General features: G+C 43.8%; 1 protein-coding gene across 1 annotated transcript in view; it reads right to left on the bottom strand.

The window, feature by feature from the left end:
- Window positions 1-19,047, bottom strand: part of LOC126199399 (venom allergen 3-like) — a 160,064-nt gene that overhangs the window by 79,256 nt on the left and 61,761 nt on the right. Inside the window, exon 2 of the mRNA XM_049936318.1 lies at window positions 2,287-2,566. Coding sequence (XP_049792275.1) covers window positions 2,287-2,566 — 280 coding nt within the window. The remainder of the gene's footprint in view (window positions 1-2,286; window positions 2,567-19,047) is intronic.

Genomic DNA, 19,047 nt, shown 5'->3' with positions numbered 1-19,047 from the left:
TCAACAAGACTATATACACTATCATGACAAAGACAATTGAAGAAAAGGAACCACAGGGGTACTGGACCGCACTGTGGCGAAACCCTTCACAGATTCGCTCAGGGTGGTATCTGATTGTCAGTCACAAAATTCCCAGGACCAAAAAACTGGACCGGATCCACCTTAATGCAACAGCCGCCTGCCGCAAATGCGGGAACGTTGACCCACTCGCGCCGCACAGATTTGTTTGCGGAGCAGCGTTGGGCCTGTAGAACTTTTTTAGCTACAGACTAGCAGTCTGGACGTTCGCGAACTGATGTGGCCTGACCGCATCCGATTCCCAGTTACGAACAAAATACAGCACTATGGATGATCGGCCATGCAACCACCTACATTATTGAGAACCGCGATGTTACATTCTTCGAATAGTGGTCCAACGTTGAAGCGGAATATTTTCGGATTGCGCAGGATGACAATAATCGGAAAACGATTCGCAACATTCTGCATATCATGATCAGGGAGTCTCCATAAGTGCTCTCCATTCCGGCAGTTAATAGATAATCGACGCAGTGTGAAAGCAGACATCACAGAAGACTCTCTTACAATGTAATCTAAGTCTTACAGGTGTGAGACTAGTAGTACAAGTAGGCAACACGGGAGGAACAAGTACATGGATCAAAGAAATTTCATAAAGAATTAAAAAAAAAAACAAAAAAATGGTAATTCGACCACTCGGGACAAGAGGGAATTCGGTCTTCGAGTCCTGGTACGGTACAAATTTTCATTGTCGTAATTCCATCATACAGCTAATGGTAGTCCATGTTCGCAATTGCGAATATACAGGGCTATTACAAATGATTGGAGCGATTTCATAAATTCACTGTAGCTCCATTCATTGACATATGGTCACTACACACTACAGATACGTAGAAAAACTCATAAAGTTTTGTTCGGCTGAAGCCGCACTTCAGGTTTCTGCCGCCAGAGCGCTCGAGAGCGCAGTGAGACAAAATGGCGACAGGAGCCGAGAAAGCGTATGTCGTGCTTGAAATGCACTCACATCAGTCAGTCATAACAGTGCAGCGACACTTCAGGACGAAGTTCAACAAAGATCCACCAACTGCTAACTCCATTCGGCGATGGTATGCGCAGTTTAAAGCTTCTGGATGCCTCTGTAAGGGGAAATCAACGGGTGGGCTGCAGTGAGCGAAGAAACGGTTGAACGCGTGCGGGCAAGTTTCACGCGTAGCCCGCGGAAGTCGACGAATAGAGCAAGCAGGGAGCTAAACGTACCACAGCCGACGGTTTGGAAAATCTTACGGAAAAGGCTAAAGCAGAAGCCTTACCGTTTACAATTGCTACAAGCCCTGACACCCGATGACAAAGTCAAACGCTTTGAATTTTCGGCGCGGTTGCAACAGCTCATGGAAGAGGATGCGTTCAGTGCGAAACTTGTTTTCAGTGATGAAGCAACATTTTTTCTTAATGGTGAAGTGAACAGACACAATGTGCGAATCTGGGCGGTAGAGAATCCTCACGCATTCGTGCAGCAAATTCGCAATTCACCAAAAGTTAACGTGTTTTGTGCAATCTCACGGTTTAAAGTTTACGGCCCCTTTTTCTTCTGCGAAAAAAACGTTACAGGACACGTGTATCTGGACATGCTGGAAAATTGGCTCATGCCACAACTGGAGACCGACAGAGCCGACTTCATCTTTCAACAGGATGGTGCTCCACCGCACTTCCATCATGATGTTTGGCATTTCTTAAACAGGAGATTGGAAAACCGATGGATCGGTCGTGGTGGAGATCATGATCAGCAATTCATGTCATGGCCCCCACGCTCTCCCGACTTAACCCCATGCCATTTCTTTCTGTGGGGTTATGTGAAAGATTCAGTGTTTAAACCTTCTCTACCAAGAAACGTGCCAGAACTGCGAGCTCGCATCAACGATGCTTTCGAACTCATTGATGGGGACATGCTGCGCCGAGTGTGGGAGGAACTTGATTATCGGCTTGATGTCTACCGAATCACTAAAGGGGCACATATCGAACATTTGTGAATGCCTAAAAAAACTTTTTGAGTTTTTGTATGTGTGTGCAAAGCATTGTGAAAATATCTCAAATAATAAAGTTATTGTAGAGCTGTGAAATCGCTTCAGTCATTTGTAATAACCCTGTATTTCATGTATCTTATAACTGCAGTCTGCTTTCTGTACACGTTGTAGATAATTTTTCGGTCTCAAATGTTATCAGTGTGATAGTGTTCCCTTTGTGACAGTGCGTGCAGACGCCGAGGCAGCCCACCTCGTGGAAGACGGCGCGCCCGCAGCCCAGCAGGTAGGTCCAGCCCCAGACGAGCTGCGTGTAGTGCGCCGTCGGCCGGTCCTCGACCGGCTGAAAGCTGAACGACGACACCCACGACGGGTCGAAGTCGTCGATCTCGTTGTACCACTCGCGCACGCGCGACCGCACGTCCTTGGGCAGCGGGAAGTTGTAGGCGGTCGTCACGACGTTCTGCCCCACGGGGAAGCGCGGCGAGTCGCGGCACTCGTCGTGCGGCCGCGTCGTGTAGAAGCTGTCGCACCTGCCGGCCGAAACGTCTGCTGCTGACGCCACACACTCTGTTATACACCGGATACAGCGATAAGCCAAGACATTATGACCATTGCCCACCGCAACGTTGGATGCCGCCTGGTGGTCCTGCGGGCACGTGACGAGGAAACAGAAGTAAGTGACCGAAGTAGACACGACCACCCTAGCGAAGATATGGGCTGCAAATGAGAAAATCCATTGAGATAAGCGGCTTTGACGTCCGCCCCGGGTAGCAGAGTGGAGCCGGCGCGGTAGCTCAGCGTGTTCGGTCAGAGGGTTAGCTACCCTCTGTAATAAAAATGAGTCAACGGATCAACGGACAAGCTGAACAAGTGTCATCGGACGTCCGCCACGAACAAATTCAACGAACAATATAGAACAAAAGCAGATAAAAAAAAGTGGTCAGCGCGACAGAATGTCAATCCTGAGGGTCCGGGTTCGATTTCCGACTGGGTCGGAGATTTTCTCCTCTCAGGGACTGGGTGTTGTGTTGTCCTAATCATCATCATTTCATCCCCATCGATGCGCAAGTCGCCGAAGTGGCGTCAAATCTAAATACTTGCACCCGGCGAACGGTCTACCCGACGAGAGGTTCAAATGGTTCAAATGGCTCTGAGCAATATGCGACTTAACTTCTGAGGTCATCATTCGCCTAGAACTTAGAACTAATTAAACCTAACTAAGGACATCACACACATCCATGCCCGAGGCAGGATTCGAACCTGCGACGGTAGCGGTCGCTCGGTTACAGACTGTAACGCCTAGAACAGCACGGCCACTCCGGCCGGCCCGACGGGAGGCCCTAGACACACATTATTATGATTAGCGGCTCTGACGAAGGGCAGATTAGTATTACGCAGAGTCCGTGAACGAGTACCTCCAAAACGACAAAGGTGGTCGGAAGTTCACGTGCTACTGTCGTGAGCATGTAGTGAATGAAGTAGAAGAACAGTGAAACTACCACTAGGCGCTAAATGGTTGGACGCCCACGACTCTTAACGGAATGTAGGATTGATGGTGATATGCGGCATCTCTGCCGAAAGAGAGCAATGCTGATGCACGCATGTTTCGGAGCACACCGTTCATCGTACATTGTTGAACATGGAGCTCCACAGCAGACCACCCATACTTGTTCACATATTAACCCAACAACGTCGTGAGTTATGATAGCTGTGAGCACGGGCCATCGGGATTCGACCGTCGATCAACGGAAACATGTCGGCTCTTCGGGTAAATCGCATTTTTGCTACACTAGGTCGATGGTCGTCTCCACAAACGCGGTTATCGAACTAAACGGCAGCTTCAAAGGTGCAGTGCGCCACGGTCGCAGGATGGTGGAAGCAGTATTGTGCTTTGGGAGACATTGTCTTGCACTTGCATAAGACTGGCAGTAATCGAAGACACGCTGACAGCTGCGAACCACCTGCATCCATTCACGCTTGATGTGCTCCCCGACTGCGATGTCATCCTTCAGCAGTATAATTTTCCTCGTCCCGGAGCCACAATCTTGCTACGGTGGGTTGAGGAGCATTATAGTGAACTCACGTTGATGTCTGAGCGACCTAATTCGCCTGATGTAAATCCTATGGAACTCATCTGGATCGCTATCTGGCGCCATTACCGCATACGCAAATCAGCGGCCCGTTATTTATGCAAATTACTTGACCCGTGCGTAGACATCTGGTACCACATACCTCCACAAACCTGCCAACAAACTGTCGGATCCCTGACATGCAGAATCAATGATGTATTTCGTTCGAAAGGCGGACAAACAAGCTATTAAGCACGTGATCATAATGTTTTGGCTCATCCATGTACATGCAACGAGCGGCTCTGACTGGCGAAATCGACGCACCAGGTCATGTCGTAAGCGAATTTCCTCCAGCTGATGTGCCGAGGACTGCAAGGTACGCTTTACGACGTACAACGTTTTGCGACATAACTACAGTAAAAGAGGCCTTTGATACCCTACATATTCTAGCTGAAGATGTATCAGAAAAAGTAAGGCGTAACTAGAGCGAATATACACCACAGTAGAGGGAGCTGAGGCCTGTAGACGATTCTAGAGAAAGACAAGGACACCAGACAGCACGGCCCAGTAACGCAAGTATGAAGGGAGATAAATACACTTTCCTTTTTTGTGAAGGAATTTTCCCAATGGCATGAAAATCGGTGGAGCTGAGGTACATGCACAGACAAATGATTACAACTTCAGAAAAACTAGACGATTTATTCAGGAGAAAGAGCTTCACAAACTGAGCAGGTCAATAACGCACTGTTCCACCTCTGGCTCTTACGCAAGCAGTTGCTGGGCTTGGCACTGATTGACAGATTTCTTGGAGGTCCTCCTGAGGGATATCGTGCCAAATTCTGTCCAACTGGCGCGTTAGATCGTCAAGATCCCGAGCTGTTTCGAGAGATCCGGCGACCTTACTGGCCAAGGTGAGGTTTACTAAACACGAAGGCAAGCAGTAGACACTCTCACCAAAGTGCAAGGCGGGGTATTATGTTGCTGAAATGTAAGTCCAAGGTGGCTTGCCATTAGTGACAACAAAACGGGTAATTTGAAGTAACGAAAACGTATAGCTTTCATTCTGTTACAGCAAGGGTCACTGTCAACTGAGAGGGAAAAGATGCGACAGGAAAAATACAGTACAGTAGCGTACATGTAGCCATCTGAATCAGCAGTTCTTGAGAACATATCTCCTTGAGACCAGCGATTTTTTATAGTACTTAAAAATGAACACCAACTGTCTCAATAGCGGTGTTTATTTTAAAGCTATCCCAATGTTAGGGCGATAGTAGCAGAAAGAAATAAAGACAGAGAAAAATAGTATGATAGGCACTGAAAACTTAATTCAGTCAGAATTGAATAGAAAAATAAGTAAATAGATCATCACGAAGATCCGCATAAATGTAACTGTACACTGCAAATCAGTAAGGAGCTAAATGTCAATAAACTGATTCCGAGTTACTGTTTTTTTTGTTTTGACAAATATATTTTAATGAGAAAACCTCAACAATATTTTATATTTATTGTCTACAGAAAGTCATACAACTATTGCGAATATTTTTTAAGTTCCCTTTATTTTATCAGTGAAAATAAATATTTTATTCTGAAAGATGCAGAACGTGCTAAAGACAAGAATCGGTAAAAACTAGGTAAACATTTATCAGTTTTTTTTAATAATAAACATTCTACAGATACAGTAGCCTGTGGTTAAATTATTTGTAATCCTTCTTTTAACTTTATAGTCCTCAAAGCAACTTCAGTTGATTACCTGTTCGAAAAAGACTCTACTAACTACTTTCAGATACGGCAGCATCTGTTGCAGATACTTTTTCTTTTCAGCTGACGAGTTGTTTTTACATTGTAGTGACGGTAAAACAAAGCTCTTTAATATGTCAGTGGTAATCCTTACTTGAAAATCTTGTAGATGCTCCAGTCTTCAAGTTCGTTAAACATTGCCTTGACAAAACCAGGTGCATTTTTTTTTCACTTGAATTCAACTGCATTTGGAAATATTTATTGTCGTTCTGGTAATATGTGTCGGCTGCTTAAAAAAACAAGTCCGCAGGCTGGAGCATAGTAACCACAAATGGACTGTTAGGTGTTGCATACATTTTATAAGGTCCTTAGATACTTGACACTCTGACATTCTTCCAGTCGCTTAAGTTTTTTCAACCTGAGCAAAATCTCTGTCACACGCTGCAAACAATTACAGAACTTTGTGGCACTTGGCCCGCTTTAGCCTCTCCGTTAGGTCGGCACGTGCCGCTCATGCCATCTTTCGGGCCGCATGTGCACTACTAGAAATGACCGTAACGCTTAGCCCGCTTTTCAGGTTGTTGGTAATGGCACCTAGCTTGGTTGTCGGCTCTAACTGAAAAAACGAAATGGCACTCAGCCGTTATTGATTTCCACTCTACAATTCTATATGTAAAATTCCATATTGTCATCACGAAAGTGGACAGAGTAAATTAAAAAAAAATAAAAAAAATAAAAAAATACGTTGTATTCATATTGCATCCAATACAACCTTGAATATGAATAGGTGATCAATAAACACCGATGCAAGACATGTTCAAAAGAAAAAAAAATGAAACTACACTTTTATTAGTCATGAATAACATTTATTTTATATTAGTTTAAGTGAATTATTAGAAGTTTTGTCGGGCAAAAGGAAAGGAAGTTTGCATAAATCAAACAGTTATTCTGTTCGTAGCGTACAATCCGCGACATTTGTTATGGAAAAAGTGACAAAGCTAGAACTGCGATGAAACACTTTGTGAAGTGTAAGATGTATTTTTTCTGCAAGTGTTTCATCCACTGCATTGTGACATAGGATCGAACACGTAATAAATGAAAAAAAAAAAAAAAACCAACTGGCAAAGCAAGAAAACATCTGAACACACTATATTGCTTGCTTGATGTTTTCTTGCTTACGATGGGTGGATATAAGTTCTTGATTATGACATCGAGAACAACAACAATTTTACATTGTCGCCGAGACTGAGATACGCCCGTTTTCGAACACCAGTTCTCTTGCGATTCTCGGTTGTTCACAGAGATTTGATCTCTGCCATTTTTCTCTTTGTCATTCAGCTTTCTTTTCCACACTGATAGCACGTGCGCCACCCAAGGTCCGTAGAAAAATAAGGTTGGACAATAAGTGTTCTGTGTTGCTATTGGTTGACACTGTCTCGTCACTAAGGAAGAGTGCTACCGCAAGATCGACGCTATAACGCGTGCACTGCGCACTTATGCGACGTATTCATGGTTTGTCTTAGTTTCTACTAAAATGTAAACTGCTATTCTGCTTTTGCTAGAATGTTACTGCTACTTTCCGCAACACTCATCATTATCACTCTCCATGCAGTCCCGTCATTTTCTATTCTCTTCATTTGTTCATAATTGTTTTCTATCCTTATACTATCCACCATATGGTATCTTCTGCACTCTCTTTTTCTTTCACTCACCGTCCCTTCCATAGCATCTACCAGTAAACAATCTCTTCTGATCCAGTGCCCAAACCAGTTGCATTCCGTCTTCCTGACTAACTTTAAAATTTCTGACCCCACTCTTCTCAACACCTCCTCAGTTCTCTACCAATTTTGCCCCTTTCATCCTCCTCCAAATCCACATCTCAAATGCTTCTATTTTTTTCTTCCACTTTCCTCAGTGTCCATGTGTCTGTGCTGTATAATGCCACACACCATATAGAGCACTTGGCCAGTCTTTTCCTTAGGTACCTGTCCATGCACCTCCATAGAAGCCTCTTCTTCTTATTAAATGCCTCCTCGGCGATTCCTACATGTGTTTTCACCTCCTTATTACATCTCCTGTCGTCCGTAATAATGCTTCCCACATATTTAAAGCATATTTTTTCTATATCTTCCTGCCCTAACTTTATAGTTGTACTTATCACCAAACATTTTGTCTTTTACTCATTGATTCTCATTACGAATTCCTCACAGGTCTTATTTAATTCTTTTAACATTCCAGTCATAGTTCTTTCACTTTCTATCTGTATCATCATATCATCTGCATATTGAATACATTATATCCTCCCCCCACCGACTCTATTTTGTTTCAAACATGTCTGAACAATATGCTCCAAATACGTAAATGTTAAACAGTGTTAGGGAGAGTCATCAGCCTTGCCTCACTCTCTTTCCAATCGAGCTGATTAAAAAAAATCAGGCACCTATCGAACCTAAACATTAAAAAAAAGCTCAAAGTATAATCTGTGCTTGCAGTTTTATTTCCAAGTAAATGATCGAAATACGCATTGAATTTTCTGAGTCAATTTTTGGTGAGTAAACAAGATCTCTATGAGGCTCATTTTCATTTTATATTCATCTAAAGAACTTCAGATGATACCTACATCTACATCTACATGATTACTCTGCTGTTAACAATAAAGTGCCTGGCAGAGGGTTCAATGAACCAACTTCAAGCTGTCTCTCCGCCGTTCCAATCTCGAACGACACGCGGAAAAAACGAGCACTTAAATTTTTCTGTGCGAGCCCTGATTTCTCTTATTTTATCGTGATGATCATTTCTCCCTATGTAGGTGGGTGCCAACAGAATGTTTTCGCAATCGGAGGAGAAAACTGGTGATTGAAATTTCATGAGAAGATCCCGTCGCAGCAAAAAATGCCTTTGTTTTAATGCCACTCCAATTCACGTATCATGTCTGTGACACTATCTCCCCTATTTCGCGATAATACAAAACGAGCTGCCCTTCTTGAACAGATGGGCACTGTCGTTGTCACTCAAGAAATTATATAATTGCGTTATTTCTAGAAAGCATTTAAACTGGCTAATCCAGTTGAAACATAGTTCAAAATACTTGGGTGGGTACTGAGACTGTGGTTTGCACAAGAACGCGAAATTGACACTGCAGGTAGAGGATATCCGAGTTTTTCCCTGAGCAAATTTTAACTTTTCTGCGAAACAGCGCGCAAAGTAATCCAGTTGCAAATTTCCTCTTTGACCCATCGAAACCGTATTGACACCTGTAGCAAACAACTGATTTGATTGAATGACAGTATCCAATCAGTTTTATGATACACAAGGGCATTTTCATTATTTTCTTCATCGAGGAGACGTCGTTTCGTTGACAACAACTGACTTCGAATATCTTTATTACGTGCTTTCTATTTCATAGACATGTTTCTCAGACGACCATGTGTCCTCTATAATGCCGCTAAGAAATTCTGTAAACTGACTTTATCTGCACTATTACAAGAAAACCTCATCGGTAAATGTACATTTATCAGAACTCCTCTTCCCCAGTGAAAACTTTTCTAAACTCTCTATGCTCGTTTTATGGATCTCACATTTTCTGAAATGCTCCTTGTCTTCTTCAGTTGCACGTGATGAACTATCACTGGTGCTACGACTACAAGGCAAATTACACGATGGAAATGCATCACTCTTAGCAATTTTACCAGTTCAGAACGCAAGTCTCTAACATAATCTGTTTCTGTGAAATGGTGAGAGCATGTTATAGCATTTGCACCGTTTACGGCGTATTTTTATGCAGAATTTTGACAGCCAAATATTTGGCAGACTTGAATCCCGATGACCCAAAGGAAAGTATGAAACACTACTTCGGTGCCTTTAGTATTCAATTGCAAAAATTACAACCAACAACAGGAAAATCTGGCTTCGCTTGCACACACTCAGAACAGCTACCCATCGTCAAGAACACAGGAGTAACTCGCCGAAAACGACAGCTAACGAAGTCACTTACGCCTCCAGTCACTCGTTCGTGGGCACCATGGCATGGCATGTAACAGAGTGTTCCTGAAGTTGAGTCCTTTTTCATATCTGTCCTCTGTACCTACCTCAGAGCAATCTGATGTATGTTAAAGTTACGTCACAACCACGAAAGGATCGATTTTGGTTACTGCTGCGAGCAGAGAATCAAGCGGTAATCCAACATTTACACATAGTTGCTTGGCGCACCCCGAGTAACTGGATCCTGCCATTCTTCGCGTTTCTCAACTCACAGATAGGTGTTTGGGCCGTAGTTTAACCGATCCGTTACGACTGTTACGCCGAGCCTCTAGCAGTCGTGCGTTTCAAAGACACGTGAATCCTTCAAGGTACTTAAACAGCCAATGAACAGGGAGAAAACAACCTTCCAACTAATGAAAGAGGACGTTTATACTTCAGGAGTCATTCACGTAATCACAAGAATTGTTAACAACCGCGGCTAATGGTAAATGCGCTTGCTGCCTCTTCCATTACCAACGTAGAAAAACACTTCATTTCGAAGGTGAGAAGTGCAAGGTTAATCACGTGGTTCAAGGCTGTGATAGTTTATCAAAACAGGAGGAATTCTGTATCTTTATTATTTCAGGGGTACGCTTTTTGGTGGTAGAACTGGAATTTATTTTCGGACCACAGTGGCTCCTCTCTACTGGTTAATTTTAAAGAGCGAATGGGTAGGAGTGTTTGCGCTATGTATGATAATCTAGGATAAGAAATCACAACATCACTGAATACGGCTGTCGATGGAAATACAAAGAAAGACACGAAGATCTTTGTGTTTAGCAAGAGCGACAAGAAATAGATATCAGATTACCTCAGAGGTCAACACTAAAATTTCATCTCCAGCACTAACCATTTTGAGTATCAATGGTCGAAATTCTAGAGCGCTGTTCAATACGCTTCAGACAGGCGTAAATTGTGAGGGACAGAAAAGACTCCCTGTGGTTTCACGACCATCTTAGAACGCTGCTATGAAAGCAAGGAGAGCTTCGCTGCAAAGTTAAACGTTGTCAAAGCCTCATAGACAACAAAAACTAAACGAAACCAAAATAAGCGCAAGGATGGCCATGCGTGAAGCAATGAACGGATTCCAAAAGTAAAATTGTAACTGCCGACTTGGCGGAAAATCATAAGATGTTTTGCTCATATGTTAAACCAGTAAACCAACCGAAACCATCTATCCAGATACTCTGTGACCATTACGACATTGAAATAGAGGATGACATAGAAAAGGCCGAAATACTAAATTCGTTTTTCAGAACTCTTTCACAGAGAAACTTCGTACTGCAATACCTTCTTTAAATCTTCGCAAGAACGACAGAATGACAGATATCAAAGTAAGTGACCATGGGACAGAAAAATAACTGAAATGCCATTGGTCCTGTCGGTATACCAATTCGATTTTACATAGAAAATGCGGAAGAACTTGTCCCTCTTCTAGTAGCAGTATACCGCAGACCTCCAGAGGAACGAAGTCTTCCTAATAATTGGAAAAAAGAGAACTTGTCATTCCCGTTTACAAGAAGAATCGTCGAACAGGCGCACAAAACTATAGGCCTGTGTCTCTTACGTCAGTGTGTTGTAGAGTTTTGAAACAGATTTTATGCTGGGGTACTATGGGATTTCTGGGGAAAGATAATCTCTTCTGCAGGAATCAACAGGGGATCCGGAAAAACGATCTTGTGAAATCCGGCTGGTTCTGTTCGTGCTGTAGGCTGAGAAAGCAGTAGATACTGGCGCCCAGTAGATGTCGTGTTCCTAGTCTTCCGGGAAGCGTTCCATGCGGCTCCTTACTGCCGCCTAAAATATAAAATACGAGCATACGAAGTATCAGATCACCTGTGTCATTGGACTGAAGAGTTTCTAGATAACGGAACATATCATGTCATTCCCAATGGAGGGAAGTTTTCAGAAATAAATGTAACTTCGGGCGTACCCGAAGGGAGTGTTACGGGACCATTACTTTTCAAAATATCTATAAATGACAAGGTAGATAATGTCGAAAGTTACATGAGGCTTTTCGCGTATGATGTTGTTTACAGTGGAGTCGCGACGATAGAAAACTGAAGCCAAACGCAGGAAGATCTGCAAGGATCGTCACAAGGTAAATTGACTATCAACATAAGTGTAAGTATTGCGAATACATATATAGAAACACCCTATATTGCATTATTAAACGACAGCAGAACCATCACTGGAAGCACTTACTTCCATAAAATGTCTAGGAGTATGCGTACGGAGGGATTTCAAGTGACACGACTACATAAAAGTAATAGCTGGTGAGGCAAATGCCAGACTGAGATTCGTCGGAAGAATTTTCAGGAATGAAGTCCATCAATAAAGGACGTAACTTATAAATGACCTGTTCGACCAATATTTCAATACTGCTCGTCGGTTTGGTACCCGTCCCAGATAAGGCTGATAGAGGAAGTAGAGAAAATCCAAAGAAGAGTAGCACGTTTCGTTACAGATTCATTTCGCATGCGCCACGGGGATGCTCAATCAACTCCAGTGGTAGGCACAGCTGGAGATGCGTTCTGTACCACGATAGGGTCTACTGTTGAAACTCCGAGAGTGTACGTTCCTAGAAGGGCCAATCAACACATTTCTTCGCCCTACGTCTACCTCGCGAAAAATCCATGAAGATGAAATTCGAGTTTTTCGGATCCACACGGAGACTTATCAGCAATCGTTCTTCCTGCGAACCGTACGCGACTGGAACAGGAGAAGGGGGAAATTACAACTGTTCAGAAACAAAATTTCCTCCGCCACACACTGTAGATGTAGGAAGTAGCCACCGGTATGTCATTACGTACTGAAACGTCAATAAGTGAACAACCAAATCTCAGACTTGAGCCGGACGCCGGTTGTTTGAAAAAGGAGCTGTCGGCCTTTCGATATCTGACGTTTACTTCACTATCAGCACAGAATGCAGATACACCACTCTGGTTTACGTAAGATAAAATAATAACCAGGAAGGATCTTTATTCTTTGGTCTCCAAGTATTTCTCGGAAAAGCCTAATTTGACGTCATATTTTCTCGGAATAGTATAAGGGACGCGGTGAGTGTATCGTTTACCGTATATCGAATTTGCAGCGACCAGTTACCACCTGTAATCGATTTAGGGTGAATACTTCAGAAAGTAAGTTACACATGCTGTCTTATGCTAAGACTATTGTGGAACAAGAATGACGTCTTGTCTGAAAAGAGTACATGTTCCGCATTTCCTTCAGAGACCGCTCTATTGCGGTACGGATAACAATGTGTGGTTGAAATACCGTGGAAACTTGATACGTACTTCAAAGCTAGGGACGTTCCGACTCTTTTGGACAAAACGTGTAAATTGCACACAGATTCATCGTCATATTCTGGTGGTATGTGGAGCAAATGCAATGTCGCATCCAGCTGTAGTGAAATGGTAACAACAATTTGACCAAGGACGCACAGACGTGGGTAATACTAGCCAGGAAGGGCAGATCTTTCAGTACGCTGTTCACAACTTTTCGGCAGGCTGTAGGAACATCTCGAGGGGAAAGAGATTTTCCAATGACGAGGACGTTCACATAGCGATTCTGGAATGCCTACGTGGCCAAGGAGTGCGTTCCTATCGTGACGTAAATAGTGATTGGAACAAATCCATACTCATTGACAGCTATGGAAGGAATAAACTAGGTCAGGTGACAAAAAAAGACAGAAACAGGCCTTTTCCAGTTCAAAGTGGTGCGCATTATTATTGTGCAGTGCGAGAACGGAGAACGTCTCTCCATACAGTATCGATGACTGTGTTCTCTTTTACTGACATAATATTCAAAGGTAAATCCGATAGATTTGATTTGAAATCTTGCAGATACTAATATTCATGTACATAATTTTAAAGCGTATCGTCGGGAGTGCCCGATGGAAGTGTGATAGGACGGCTGTTATTTTTTATAGACATACACTCCTGGAAATGGAAAAAAGAACACATTGACACCGGTGTGCCAGACCCACCATACTTGCTCCGGACACTGCGAGAGGGCTGTACAAGCAATGATCACACGCACGGCACAGCGGACACACCAGGAACCGCGGTGTTGGCCGTCGAATGGCGCTAGCTGCGCAGCATTTGTGCACCGCCGCCGTCAGTGTCAGCCAGTTTGCCGTGGCATACGGAGCTCCACCGCAGTCTTTAACACTGGTAGCATGCCGCGACAGCGTGGACGTGAACCGTATGTGCAGCTGACGGACTTTGAGCGAGGGCGTATAGTGGGCATGCGGTAGGCCGGGTGGACCTACGGGCCGAATTGCTCAACACGTGGGGCGTGAGGTCTCCACAGTACATCGATATTGTCGCCAGTGGTCGGCGGAAGGTCCACGAGCCCGTCGACCTGGGACCGGACCGCAGCGACGCACGGATGCACGCCAAGACCGTAGGATCCTACGCAGTGCCGTAGGGGACCGCATCGCCACTTCCCAGCAAATTAGGGACACTGTTGCTCCTGGGGTATCGGCGAGGACCATTCGCAACCGTCTCCATGAAGCTGGGCTACGGTCCCGCACACCGTTAGGCCGTCTTCCGCTCACGCCCCAACATCGTGCAGCCCGCCTCCAGTGGTGTCGCGACAGGCGTGAATGGAGGGACGAATGGAGACGTGTCGTCTTCAGCGATGAGAGTCGCTTCTGCCTTGGTGCCAATGATGGTCGTATGCGTGTTTGGCGCCGTGCAGGTGAGCGCCACAATCAGGACTGCATACGACCGAGGCACACAGGGCCAACACCCGGCATCATGGTGTGGGGAGCGATCTCCTATACTGGCCGTACACCACTGGTGATCGTCGAGGGGACACTGAATAGTGCACGGTTCATCCGCCGGCCGCGGTGGTCTAGCGGTTCTGACGCTGCAGTCCGGAACCGCGGGACTGCTACGGTCGCAGGTTCGAATCCTGCCTCGGGCATGGGTGTGTGTGATGTCCTTAGGTTAGTTAGGTTTAAGTAGTTCTAAGTTCTAGGGGACTTATGACCTAAGATGTTGAGTCCCATAGTGCTCAGAGCCATTTGAACCATTTGAACGGTTCATCCAAACCGTCATCGAACCCATCTTCTACCATTCCTAGACCGGCAAGGGAACTTGCTGTTCCAACAGGACAATGCACGTCCGCATGTATCCCGTGCCACCCAACGTGCTCTAGAAGGTGTAAGTCAACTACCCTGGCCAGCAAGATCTCCGGATCTGTCCCACATTGAGCATGTTTGGGACTGGATGAAGCGTCGTCTCACGCGGTCTGCACGTCCAGCACGAACGCTGGTCCAACTGAGGCGCCAGGTGGAAATGGCATGGCAAGCTGTTCCACAGGACTACATCCAGCATCTCTACGATCGTCTCCATGGGAGAATAGCAGCCTGCATTGCTGCGAAAGGTGGATATACACTGTACTAGTGCCGACATTGTGGATGCTCTGTTGCCTGTGTCTATGTGCCTGTGGTTCTGTCAGTGTGATCATGTGATGTATCTGACCCCAGGAATGTGTCAATAAAGTTTCCCCTTCCTGGGACAATGAATTCACGGTGTTCTTATTTCAATTTCCAGGAGTGTATATGGTCTGGCGGACAGGGTGGGCACAAATATTCGATTGTTTGCCGATGATGCTGTGGTATACGGTGAGGTGTCGAAGTTGAGTGACTGTAGGAGGCTACAAGACGACTTTGACAAAATTTCTATTTGGCGTGATGAATGTCAGTTAGCTCTAAATGTAGAAAAATGTAAATTAATGCGGATGAGTAGGACAAACAAACCACTAATGTTCGGATACAACGTTAGCAGCGTCCTGCTTGACACAGTCACGTTGTTTAAATATCTGGGCGATCAGTGCAAAGCGGCGTGAGATGGACCGAGCGTGTGAGGATTGTGCTGGGGAAGGAGAATGGTCGCTTTCGGTTTGGTGGGAGAATTCTGGGAAATTGTGGTTCATCTGTAAAGGAGATCTCGCGTAGGACACTAGTGCGACCTATTCTTGAGTATTGCTCGAGTGATTGGGATCCCCACCTGGTCAGATAAAATAAAGACATCGAAGCAATTCAAAGGCGTGACACCAGATTTGTTACCGGTACGTTCGAACAACACGCAAGTGTTACGGTGATGCTTTGGGAACTAAAATAGGACTCCCTGGAGGGAAAGCAACTTTCCTTTCGAAGAACTCTATTGACAAAGTTTAGAGAACCGTCATTTGAAGCTGATTGCATAACGATTCTACTGCCGCCAACATTACATTTCGCGTAAGGGCCACGAAAATAAGATACGAGAAATTTGGGCTCATGCGGAGGCATACAGACAGTCGTTTTACCCTCGCTCTATTTGCGAATGGAACTGGAAAGAAAACAACTATTAGTGGTACAGGACACCCTCCGCCACGTACGGTGGTTTGAGGAGTGTGTATGTACATGTAGATGTAGAATTTGTCTCACGTCTAGACGAAAAAAAAGAAAACGTTATGGCCGATACTTTTGCTGCCTTGATATTCGGAGACTGAAGGACTGTGGTAGATAAAATGTTGACTTATAGAGGGTTCTTGCTTTAATAAGAATATACAATAATATAACACGTTGATTCTAGCAGAGTCTCATTAGTTTCTTTAGTGTCTGCAACGGAAGACGACATTTCAATGGACAAAGGTGCGGAAGACGCCGTCGGCACACCGCCGTATGCGAGAAGGGAAATCTTAACGTTAAGTCAAATCTCGGTTGTCGCTGCAGCTGGATATTTAATTTAGTGGAGCGATCGAAGAGCATACGGCGTACCAGTTCACGGCTTGTATGGGTACTGGGACGTTCACATTTGCTATTTATGCCTTTTCATACCTTAGGCGCAAACTTTACAGCGTTGCAACTTCGAGACCACAGTCGCTTTTGTCGCGTAATACATCTGTCAGTTTTAGTTAACTTGTATCAACAGCTATCAGTTCCTACCGGGTTCTGGATACGACAAGAAGATGAGGCAGATGTGTATGAATCCTCGTACCAGGTTAACGACAGGTCATCGTCGACAGGTCATTGTGAGAGCGGCTTTTAGGCTTTGGCTGTTCCAGCCAAATGCCGTGATGGTTCCTTACCACTGTCCCTGAAAATCAGTACAAAAAGTTTGACATGGACTTTACAAAACCGCTCTGCATCACCTAGATAACGTTATGGCTTGGAATACGGTGATACTGACACGAGAAAATAGTTACGTCAAGGCATTTGTGTTTAAAAAACACGACTGTACGTCATTCGAGCCACAGAGGGCAAAGTATGACAAAAATAATGCTGGATACATATAGATAATTACACATATGTGTTGTTGTGTGACATAGTTTTAAGGTGCCAGACTGGTAATACAATGAGGAATGGAGGAGAAAAGGGGTGGGACGGAGAGAGAGAGAGAGAAAGAGAGAGGGAGAAATAGAGAGAGAGAGAGAGAGAGAGAGAGAGAGAGAGAGCGAGAAGGCGGTGGGGCTTGGGGGATCAGAGAAGGCTCAAATTCATGTTTACATTAGCACATTTGCGCACGTATCAGTAGCACGGATTTTAATGAACTTGGTTAACAAGAATATTACTTTTCAGTGTTTCTTGTGTAACTCTTGACAGAGCTTCATGTTTTTCACAATTTATGCATCTCTTCATTTCCACCTGGTTCCGTACCCTCAAAATTTTAATGAAGTCTCGTTAATACGACATGAATTTTGTTTTCGCTACTCGAATGAAACGAAAAGTCGCTGTATTAGCGATGTCAGTCGCCGTACTGCTATGTATAAATACGACTCTTTTAAAATTATAGAAATTTCTATCATCCAGAATTTAGTTGTGTTAACACGCAACGAGTAACATTACACGTTGAAATGTGTTTTACAGCTGCAGAACGTAATTTCGCATTGGAAAAGAAGATTTACAGCGAGGATAGAAAACATAATCGGCCTTAACAATCTTAAAGGAAGATTCCAAAATTTGCCTTTTGTAAATCGACAGAGTAAATAATAAACTGAAAAATGACAAAATTAAAGCACAAAAATGCTAAGTTCCCGTACCTCTGAAAATTTTCAGGTTTCTAATTTTGCAAAGTGTCAAACCAAGTGCTGCGATTCACAACAATGGGTGTGCGCTGTTGTCGAGAGCTGCTTTCATTTGCAATGGTTGTGTTACACTGAAATAAAGTGTGACATAATTCCACGTATTAAATAGACTGTTTGGCTATACAGCACATATCGTCATCAATTATTCAAAATGACAGTCACAATCGCATTATTTATTTTGTCGCCAACCGGTTTCAACCCGCGATGGGGTCATGGCGACAAAATAAATAATGCGATTGTGACTGTCATTTTGAATACTTGAGTATAAGTAAACCAATCGCTGTTATCTCCACGCAACTAAGTTGTCTAAAAATTTAAAAACATATAGTGATTCCTACCATACAGTGGTTTTGGCTGCACCGTGTTCGTCAAGTTTTTCTACGATGATTAGCTTTGGGTATTCTCTATAACGGCATTTCCTATCGATTTTGTTTGAAAGTTATTTCATCTGTTTGTATTCAGAGCCGATGATGGTCATCAGTAATTGAAATCTGTAGTCTGTAGAGGGTATTTTGTGTTCATTCACCGGAATTGAAGAAGAGAGCCCCGGTTTTTCATTTTATGATTTAGTTCGTTGCATACACTCTAAGGAAAGGAAGAGATGTATTCTATTGATCGATGACTGGAGTGCTTCGCTTAGTTATGAGTGTGAGATGCAGTTTTCTTTTCGATTAGATTTTCAGAAATTCACCATCTCCTAGGAGTACACTCTTCCGCATGTATCAACAATGAATTAAAATCGCCTCCAATGAGCCATGTAAATATGCTTCAGACTAAAAATTTGTTGCAAAATAAAACACTTAACGAGATTATTGAATACATTACAGCTCCCGAAGCTGTCTATACGTGCTTTAACTTCGGCATAATCTTTATTTCAGCTGTAGTAAAAGATAATTAACATCGGTGAATAATTACGTTCACTCAAATCTAAGCGAAAATGACGACCACTGAACTGTTGGTGTTAGAAAAACTGCTTGGTGTTGAAAAACTGAAGCTTTTGTTGATATATTCTTCTGATTAGTGCAGAAGCGTGCACTGGATTTTTCTGAAACGATCCTCTAGTTTTAGTAAAGTTGTTGTTTGCGTGTGGACGGATTACGGAAGCG

Source organism: Schistocerca nitens, chromosome 8 (genome assembly GCF_023898315.1).
Source record: "Schistocerca nitens isolate TAMUIC-IGC-003100 chromosome 8, iqSchNite1.1, whole genome shotgun sequence".
NCBI lineage: Eukaryota > Metazoa > Arthropoda > Insecta > Orthoptera > Acrididae > Schistocerca > Schistocerca nitens.
The sequence above is the reverse complement of the archived record's forward strand: the minus strand, read 5'-3'. Positions and strand labels throughout refer to the sequence as shown.